Below are 10,293 nucleotides of genomic sequence, written 5' to 3'. Positions count from 1 at the left end.
ATTCATTAGCTTAAAGTAGTAATTTTTTTAAATTATTATTTAATTAGGAATTGTAAACAAATATATACGCCAGTTTTTGTTTATTAATTTGAATTATAAAACACATAAATAAACGAATGACTGTATTTTTATTTACTTTAAGTAAAAAAACTATATATTTTGTTTAAAAAACTAAATCTAATCATATTAGAACTGTTACAGGCACAAGGTTTTTCTTTTCTTTTTTTTAACCCCTGAGGTGACGCGTGCGCGCGCCTCTAACCACACTCACCTCGTGCACGCCGAAAACAATCTCCTGCGGTTTTTTCGTCCGTACCATGTAGACGCTGAAACAAGACAATAGACAAACACATCAGAACACGTAGATTAGGCACGTAAATGTAAATGCAAATGCACAACACTTTTCACTGGGGGAAATGATATAAGCAATTACACGTTAATACCTCACTGGATTTACGAATGTTTCGGCTACTTGTGCGTTTCGTTGTCAACAGCAGAGAGAACTTACGCTGCTGCAGGTCGCCGATATCGATTTTTTTTTTTTTTTTTGCGAGTTGAAAAGAAGTGAATTTACCCCAAACACACACTAAGCCAGAGAGGTTCAACTTTAACCCCGGCTCCAGCAGAAACTCAAGGAATGGCGGTGTTTCCTGACAGTCTGTGGTGAGTTTGGTTTCCTCGTTAATCGTTTGTTAATTATTTGGGTTGCCAAGTTCAGTGGAGCTCCAGTGTATTTAGATAAAACCGTTCTCAGGTCAGCCTGGAGGACTCGTTAATTGTTTTGTTTTCGGTGTTTCCAAAACGGTGTCAGCTTCCTCTGTGGGTTCAATGTCAGTCTCAAATTAACACTCATTAATTGGCTGGAAACGAATTTTGAAATATATTGTGAGGAAAGTTTAAGTCAAAAACTACAATTATAGTAAATATTCCCAATGCAGCCTATAAAAAATGCATGTTTTTGAATAGCCTAGTAATACCAAGGATACATTATAAGTCAATAGAAAGAGATGCCCTGAAATGTAAACAAGCGCAAGAAAAGGTATTAATTTTAAATGGTGTAGTTAAACCAAGGCCCCCGAGCCAATGAGAAAACAGTCAGGAGCCACGAATTGCGGGAGCCCCGCCCCCTCGAGCCGGATCACATATATAAACTCTCTCAAACAGTTCTGTCACTCACAGATTACAGTAGAAAGTGCGGAGGTGTCGCTTCAGAGGTCAAGCTGCGGGGCGCACGGATCGCGTCCTGGTGTGATCCACTTATCGATCTCCACCTGCTTTGATTGATCCTCATCAGTGCATTGAAGAATGCAGTTAGAAAGCATCCTCCCTGGCGCATCTGTAAACTTATCCAAGACCTTCTATAACCTGTCGTCGTCCTCAGAGAGCACAAACAACAGCCCGGGGGCAACGCAGATAGACTTCCAGGACATGGACCGGACTGAAACCGAGCAGAGCTCCGGGGCCAAGAAGTTTTTGAGCGGCGGGAGCGCGCTGATGGATGAGGCTGACAGCGAGAGCTTCACCGGGAATAAAGTTGCGGCATCCGCCGCACCGGACGCGCGGAAAAGTTCTCCGGTGATCGGTGGAGATGATGAGCTGTCCAGCGCCCGCCGTTACAACATCGACGAGCTGGGCACTGACCGCTATTTCATATCCTCCACCCAACCGAGCTCAGACGTCACCAACCCGTGCTCTCTCTTCCCGTACGGAGGCCAAACCGGGTCGGTGTACAGCGGCACGAACGGGTCCCGGTATTCGTCGTCTCTGCATTACGGCTCGGTTCTTCCGCCCGCCGGGTTCTCCTCCGCTGTGTGCGCCAGTAGGAGTCAGTTTGGGAGCGGGTATCAGTTCGGACAGGGTCCCGGGTGTCTGTACCCGTCCTATCCCGGACCGGGCTCCGGTTTGAGCTCGATGCCCATCCCCAGTTCGGGCTCCGCGGCGAGGGCGCAGGTTTACCTGTGCAACAGACCACTGTGGCTCAAGTTTCACCGCCATCAGACCGAGATGATCATCACCAAACAGGGCAGGTGAGAATGAGAAATTGAAGTTTCGCTTAAAAACATATCAGTAGCCTTTAGAACATAAAAATATTAAAAATATAAGTTAATAAAATTATACGCATGGTTTGAAAAACGAATTATTTAAAACGAACCCGAATCTGCCCTAATTCGTAATTTGTGTTTTTATTAACGATTATATTCGCAGGCGAATGTTCCCCTTTCTGAGTTTTAACATCACCGGACTGAACCTGACGGCGCATTATAACGTGTTTGTGGAGGTTGTTCTGGCCGATCCGAACCACTGGAGGTTTCAGGGCGGGAAATGGGTCACCTGCGGGAAAGCGGACAACAACATGCAAGGTGAGGAAAGAAAAAATAAAACCGAGATGATATGAAAATAATTCGAGCAACATGTCAACCTTTTATATCTTCAATTAAAATAAATTTAATTACACATGCATGCAAACTGTGCAATCAAATAAATCGAAAAATTAAATTAGACTATTTGTATTTACTATTTTTTTTTTGAGTGGAATTGCAATTTTAAATTTATGTTGTGATAAACAAATGGAAATAATGGAAATGCATGCAAATCAACGAATTTCTTAAAATGTACCAGGCATTTTAAAACTAAAACAGGACGTTACGATTTCCAAAAAGGTTTCTGTATGCGCGCGTTTATTTTACCTTAATAAAAAAATCACCGTTTAAGAAGTCATTTCGTTTAAAATGAGTGTATTTTGCATTGAAATTAGTTTCATATTTAACGTGAGCGATCCGCAGCAATGGCTCTCGAGAGCGCGCGGGGGTGGACGTGTTATTCTGCTCTATTAGAATTATTCAAAATAAATCGCTCTTAGTCACGATACATCTGTTTTTCACCAAGGAGCTTTTTTAGTGCTAAAGTTCACTGCTGCTTTTTTTCTCTCTCTCTCTCGGTGGATTTTTTTTTGTCTGTATTTAATAGGCCTACCACACAAAACATGAATATTCTTGTTGTTTCTGCAGGAAACAAGGTTTATGTTCACCCAGAGTCACCAAACACTGGAGCACACTGGATGAGGCAAGAAATATCGTTCGGAAAACTGAAGCTAACCAACAACAAAGGCGCAAATAACAACAATACCCAGGTAAACAAATAACACTCACACTCTGGTAAACAAGTAGAGCAAAATTAATTAGGATTAGGAATTGTTGATGGAAGATATAATAAAGGCATGCATTATTTTATTTTTTTCATGCATGCATTTTTTTTGTTGCACAAAAAAAAAAAAAAGATTGAGCTGACATAATGTTGTAAAGTGATGTTATTTTTTTATTCTGAGAGTGTAAATCATGCTGTCTTCTACACCAAAAATAAATGTAAAACAGAACGTTTATATATAACTTATTTACTGTGTGATATTTTAGTACGTTTCAAAGAACTGATGTATCTGGCATATTTTAAAGATAAAGATAAACGTGTGTGTTTGTGTGTGAAGAAAACTTCCAGTCATCTCAGAGGTCTTGAGTGTGGCTTTGACACCTCTGTTCGTCAAACTGCAAGCGATGACCATGAACTCTGCACAAACACTGATGCCTTCTGTCTGTGTGTGTGTGTGTGTGTGTGTGTGTGTTTGCTGAAATAGATGATCGTCCTGCAGTCCTTGCATAAATACCAGCCTCGGCTGCACATCGTGGAGGTGACAGAGGATGGTGTGGAGGACATGAGCAGCGAAGCTAAAACGCAGACCTTCACATTCCCTGAAAACCAGTTCATCGCTGTAACGGCTTACCAGAACACAGATGTAAGCAGAAACTCAGCCGCAGCTCCCTGCAGCCACTTCTGCATTCTGCTCTGCTTCTGAACTCCTGGTGTTTTTTTTGTTTAATTGCAGATCACACAGCTCAAGATCGACCACAACCCTTTCGCAAAAGGCTTCAGAGACAATTATGATTCGTAAGTGCATTTCATACTACAGAAAGTGATAATGAGCGAATTATGAAACCTCTCCAAAAATATAAGGGGCCTTCCTTTTTTCAGTCCCTTTATTTTAGCAAAAGTTCTAAATAAAAACATAGCACACTTAACCCTCAAGCTCCACATTTTACTTTCAGAGTCTGAAAACTTTTGGTTTAAATAATACAAAATGTAACATTTTCCAGTTTCATTTTCTATGCATTTATGCCTGAATGCAATGTTTACAAAATTCTGTTGTATGACGGGTGAACATAGACAAATTGGGACTGGATTTACAATATTTATATGGAATCACTTTACAACGAGGTCCTATTAGTTAACACCGTTAATGCATTGTTAACTAAAATTATGTGTTTATATAAATGCAACTGTTGATGTTAGATCAGGTTAATTAAATAATATTACAATAACAACTTTTAATTTCAGTAATGTTATAACACGTTTGTTTTTTTTAAGAAATGCTTTAAGTATTTTTCATTGCTAGCCTGTGTTACCTAATGAATTTACTGTTTATATATCTATGAAATAGCATTTTTATATTTTTATTAATATCCATTTTTTTGAATGAAACATTACTTGCTGCTTCTTTGTAATGAACTGTAAAGTGAATAGCAATTTCCGAGTGCAAATAATTTCTGCACCCTTTTTTCCCCCACTATTCCATCATATTTAGGCAGCTGATCAGTGCTTCAGAGCGATAATACACTTCTAACATCCTCTGTCTTTCTGTGCCGCTTCTCTCTCAGGATGTACACGGCTCCAGAGAGCGACAGACTGACCCCATCTCCTACTGATTCTCCGCGGTCGCACCAGATTGTCCCCGGCGCCCGCTATGCAATGCAGCCCTTCTTCCAAGACCAGTTTGTAAACAACCTGCCGCAAAACCACCGCTTCTACGCCAGCGAGCGCGCCGTGCCACAGACAAACGGCCTGCTCTCTCCTCAGAGCGAAGACTCGGCTGCAGGCTCGGTTTCGGCTCAGCGCTGGTTCGTGGGGCCTGTTCAGCAGAGCGCTGCGTCTGGTAAACTGGACCTGTCCTATGACAGTGAGTACTCGGCCTCCAGCCTCCTGCCGTATGGCATCAAGCCACTTCCTCTGCAGAGTCCACACGCGCTCAGCTACTACCCCGACTCGGCCTTCGCCTCCATGGCGGCCGGCTGGAGCAGCAGAAGTTCGTATCCGAGGAAGATGACCACCGGCCTGCCCTGGTCTCCTCGACCGAGCCCTCCGGCGTACACCGACGACCTGCTGTCCTCTAAAGACAAGCTGCAGGACGAGAGCTCGACGGCGGGCCCCACTGGCTCCTGGATGGAGGCCCCGCCGGTGCTGAAGGCTGTAGACTCAGGGGACACCAGCGGATACTTGATGGCGTGTAAACGGCGACGCATTTCACCTGGAGGCTCCAGTACAGACGCTTCACTTAGTATAAAGTGTGAGGACTTGAGCTCTGAGGAGTATAATAAAGAGAGCCATAAAGCCATGGGTTATTACGCCTTCTACACCAGCCCTTAAGAACTGCTTACTCGGGTCGACTCTCTCTCTTTCTCTCTCTTTATTTAGTTTGAAGTGATCTGCCCATGTTGTGTTTTTAATCTTTTAATCTGCAAGGGCCAAAGCTTTCGTGCTCCCGGTTGTGCTTGTTCTTTTTTTGCTCATTTGTGAAATACGCTTCATTTTAATGGGGTTTTTACATTGGATTCTTTTTAAAGCATGCCCTTCATGCTTTTTAATCATATTTTTCTATGAAGCCCGATGTGATTTTCCTTTTATTTAAGATCCCTCTGTTGTACAGTATTTGTGCACTTTAGATTGTGATGTATCTTGTACAAATGTTCTAATGGCACTGTTATGAAAGGTGAAATAAAATGTGCTTTTCATAGTTTCTTTGTCTTTATTTGCACTGCTACATTTTTTTAATATGTAGTTTTTATTTCATATGTGATTAATAGCTGGGGTATTTATTTAACGAAATCTAATTTGAAACTACGGTTCATTAAAAAAAACTAGTATTCGTTAATTTAATATTTTATTCTACGTCGTTTTTTAAACCTTTAACACGTCATATTTTAATAAACAAGTTTTGCTCGGCAACGAGCGTTTCGTAAAGCTCACAGAAAATAAAATGCGTTTTTGGTTTATTTTGAAATATAACCAATGTATTGCTTTTATTATTATTATTATTATTTCAACGTCTTAAAGCCATTTTAGAATCATCCGCAGTTTGTGCTATAAAGAAAAGATCAATATTGTTTTTAGAATTTTTTATTGATTTATAACATTCTAAATCTAATACGTCAGTAGAATCGTTCTTTTTAAATGTTGCACTGTACGATCGCGTAGTCTAATTATTCTTCGAGATTCTGTTCGTCTCGGCTTCTCCAGAAACATCGTGACGGATCTCGATCTCCAGATCCACCACAAACGCACCGTTGTGTCTTTCTTTGAACCCTTGCGTGTGGCATTTCTTTATTTTGAACGCGTTCTGGCGAGCTGGAGTTAGTCGTCTGTATATTCAGCAGCTTTTCCCGGAGTTATTTCGGATCATACGAAACGCATTTCAGGGTGAATGTGACAGAGGAAGTCACTGCAGTTCCTCATTTGCTCTCTTCGCGTATTAGGCTACGGCACTATTTTCTGCGCTTTAGATGAAAGTGACACAAATACATTTTACTTTTCAACCCCTGCTGAACACATTTATAGCTGCTTCTGTGCAGTGACCGCACGCTTGTATACTTCCAATGCGTTCAACAGATCAACATTTTATCCGGGAAATAGAACGCATTAGTGTCCCTGCAGCACAGAAGCTGTCATAAATAGCACAGGTGTATTTGTAGCAACAGCCAACAATACACTACAGCGGTCAAAATTATTACATTTTTATTTTATGTCAAAAAATAATTAGGATAGCCTATTAAGATATTTTGTAATGTTCATAGGCAATTTTTTTTTTAAAACTTAGCTCATTTTTGATTATGCATTGATCAGGACTTCATTTGGACAACTTTTATCAATATTTTGATACTTTTGCATCCTCAGATGCCAGATATTCAAATACTTGTATCTCGGCCAAACAGCCTAGGCCTATATTATTGTCCAAATATTGTCCTAACAAACCATACAACAATGGAAAGATTATTTATTCAGCTTTCAGATGATGTATAAGCTAAATCTCAATTTCGAAAAACTGACTAGTTTTGTGCTCCAGAGTCACATTTATGTAGCGAGCAACAGAAGCCTCTTACATTTTCTGTACAGCATTTATATGCGTTTTAGGAACCATAAACCCAAAGAACTCCTATAAACATCAACAGCTTATTCAAATAAATTCTTTACTAAACTGGATGCTGTTTTGAAGAGTTTATTTCCAAAAGCGCAGTTGATTTATGTTGAACTATCATTAAAGACCGTGCGATTTTAAACCTAAATTTCTGACGCATGCAGTTTTCTTAATTGAGGAGGCAAGTGACTTCCTTCCTGATGTATTTTTCGGAAGAAGCTCAATGAAAGTGTGAATGTTACGCATTAGATATGAGATGCTGGTCGTGCTGATAAACTTTCTAAGCGAGATGCACGAGGTTGGGCCGTATTTGACATCTTTAATGAGAGTTGAACCCTCTCGGAGCTCTGTTCTGTCTGTCAGCTCACAATCCTTCCTCATCAGCGAATCCCTCTTCGATTCATTTCAATGCCCCGGTATTTTTAAGTCTAATGAATTCTGTTGTCAGACGTCTTGACAGAAAGCGAAGACTCCGACTAACGCCAATTAACACCTTCTAATGATGCTGAGCTCCTGATGGCGCGGAGATCATCTGCCCCGGGCGGGTACTGATGGGGGTAGAGGGGCTAAAAGTGTTCTGTGCTCCTTCAACACCCGTGTCAACGAATCCCAGACCGGATCACTGATCCAGCGCGCGCAACGTGCACCAACTCCTGGCGGTGACGAGCGTCTGCGCGGACGCGCGCGCCTCGCTGCTGCTGCGCGTTCACGAGCGGTTTCTGACTCTGAGTCCGCGACTGTGGCTTTTCTTCAAGATATTTTTTTCCTTATATAGTGCACTGTAAATATTGGTATGAGCTATTTAATTCTGGTAGCATTATAATAATTTTAATGGGATCTACCTTAAATCATGTAAAATCTCCTAGATTATTTAATTAATGACATAATTGATATAATATTATTAGTGAAATGAGCTCAGTTATTTTGAGCTGGTTCTCAACAGTTTGATATTTTGAGTAAGGCCTGTTTGTATTTGACTGAGTTATTTTGCACAATTATACAGCCAGGTTGGTTAAAGCTTCACTGCATTAGTAAAGCTACTGCTCATACCTCACAGTGTTACATTCAGTTATCCATAAACATAAGTTCTGCTCCTCTGCACAATGGTAACGGCAGGAACTTCAACATAACAGAAACTCTTTCAAATGTCAAACAACTGAACATTAAACGTTAATACTGCAGATGAAAATTAGCCTGAATGACTAAATCTGGCACATTTACATATTTACACAATTAATGTGTATTGTCCCTTTCCTAAAAAAACAAACACATAAAGTAGCACTTAATTTCAATATTTAATCTCCATATCCAGCCATTTGCAAAGCATGCTGGGAACTAAAAATCACACCACCAAAATAAAACTGCGAAATGTAGCTAATTCTCTAAAAAATAAATACATATAAATTGGTGAAAAGTTTAATAGGTAGCCTTCTTTCCTTAAGTTTGTTAATTTTTTTTATTTTTGTTTAACCAGTTCCTAAATTCAAGCCTCAAACCTTAAAAATTTTGGAAAACATAACTCTTGCTTTTATAAGTGAAAAGTTCTCAATATTTTCTATAAAACACTGAACTACAATTTCTTTAATAAAAGGTACATACTATTTTATATATCACCTTAATTTTTTAAATGGACATTACAAGACACATGGTACATTTTTACAGTGTGTCTTTCAGTCATGCCTGATAGCTTTTAAGTCCCCTTATTTTTAAGGTCACAGCTTGCGCACATTTGTAATGTATATATGCGTGTTATTCACTTCCAGTTATTTTGCCCAAAGCCACTAAAAGGCAAGCCTTTGAAAGCACGTTTCCACCACTGAATAAAAAATGTAAAAAAGGCAATAGCTACTTTTTATCTCACAATTCAGACTTTTTTTCTTGCAATTTTGACTTAACATCCCACAATTTTTCCTTTTTTCAGAACTGTGATATAAATTCACAATTGCGAATTATAAAGTCAGAATTGTGAGATTAAAAGTCGCTATAACCTTTTTTATTTTCATTCAATTGCTGAAACGGGCTTCCAAACAAGCCTGCAACCATTAGCCAAAAAAGGTAACGGCTAATCTTCAACACGTTTTAAACAATACTTTTGATTTGAACTATTTTTAAAGTTAACACCAAAAAAAGAGTCACTGACTTTTTGCGACAGGTGGGATTCATTTTACGGCACCTCTCAATAATTACTATGGTATCTGTAAACGGCGACTGACCCTGTGGTCCATTCAGAAGGACTCATCCCTATGCCCTAATCCCTTCAAAGGGTTTACCCTCAAAGGGTGTAGGGGACCAAACAACTGTTTCTTGTAGTGCACTTCTGTGCCTTCATCACGTGCCCACACTGAGGCATCATCATCATCATCATGCAAAGAATTTGCACAAAGGATCATGGGAGCCCAGAGAGCCCAGAGAGTCCATCAGATGTACCTTCATTCTGAAGGGCCCTATGAAGTGGCCAGTTTTAAGCACTTGGGTTTGGAACAACCCTTCAATATGGCGGCCACAATTGTTTTCACTCTGAAGTGCCCTTTGGTACGCAACGTGAGAGTCGCACAACTCTGACTGAAATTCAATGACGTCAAGGCTGTAATGCGATTGGTTATTAAGGGACATGTGATCTATGTTGACCGTTACGATTTCTCCAATAGTAAGTGATACAGACCCTCTCATCTCTCTATAGTATGACAGTCTCTGATTTTACCTTTATCAGTTTGACGCTTAATATTGCAAACTTTGTTTATAGTGGCTAATAAACCAGAAGTCTCACACATATTCATGTAAATAGGCCTATTATCATGCAAAATAAGATATGTCCGTGTACTCCTGAAAGATGACAAAAACTGTTTTAGTGTTGCACATTTAAAAATTACAGTTATTGTCTTTCGTAAAAACAGACCAAACATATTGTTGGAATAATATATAACCCAATAATCTATAGGTTAAGAATGTATCTCTCCAACATTATAAATACCACTAACAGTAGCAAATAGAAAATCATGTATATGCCACATAAACTAAAGCCCTAAAGTATTTAATTTCCTACTCAAACAGGAACT

The 10,293-nt window shown here is 39.8% G+C and overlaps 1 protein-coding gene across 2 annotated transcripts; it reads left to right on the top strand.

The window, feature by feature from the left end:
• The first annotated feature begins 314 nt into the window (after nucleotides 1-314).
• Nucleotides 315-5,839, top strand: LOC132144961 (eomesodermin-like). 2 transcript variants are annotated; one of them, XM_059555578.1, is made up of 7 exons: nucleotides 315-663; nucleotides 1,180-2,027; nucleotides 2,206-2,360; nucleotides 3,009-3,130; nucleotides 3,629-3,787; nucleotides 3,878-3,939; nucleotides 4,707-5,839. In XM_059555578.1, the coding sequence occupies exons 2-7, from the start codon at nucleotides 1,306-1,308 to the stop codon at nucleotides 5,470-5,472; spliced, it is 1,986 nt and encodes a 661-aa protein (XP_059411561.1). In that variant the 5' UTR covers nucleotides 315-663; nucleotides 1,180-1,305; the 3' UTR covers nucleotides 5,473-5,839. The 2 variants fall into 2 exon arrangements, with proteins under 2 accessions (XP_059411561.1, XP_059411563.1); XM_059555580.1 differs by having other exon boundaries at nucleotides 1,165-2,027.
• Nucleotides 5,840-10,293: the final 4,454 nt, after the last annotated feature.

The sequence above is a fragment of the Carassius carassius genome, chromosome 8, assembly GCF_963082965.1.
Source record: "Carassius carassius chromosome 8, fCarCar2.1, whole genome shotgun sequence".
Classification (NCBI taxonomy): domain Eukaryota; kingdom Metazoa; phylum Chordata; class Actinopteri; order Cypriniformes; family Cyprinidae; genus Carassius; species Carassius carassius.
Note: the sequence above shows the minus strand (reverse complement) of the source record. Positions and strands in the feature narration are given on the sequence as shown.

Bases quoted from the DNA above. Each gene is read 5' to 3' on its own strand.
- LOC132144961 (XM_059555578.1), top strand. From the start codon at position 1,306: ATGCAGTTAGAAAGCATCCTCCCTGGCGCATCTGTAAACTTATCCAAG. The intron at 2,028-2,205 runs GTGAGAATGAGA...TTATATTCGCAG, and splicing joins ATCATCACCAAACAGGGCAG to GCGAATGTTCCCCTTTCTGA. The intron at 3,940-4,706 runs GTAAGTGCATTT...CTTCTCTCTCAG, and splicing joins TTCAGAGACAATTATGATTC to GATGTACACGGCTCCAGAGA.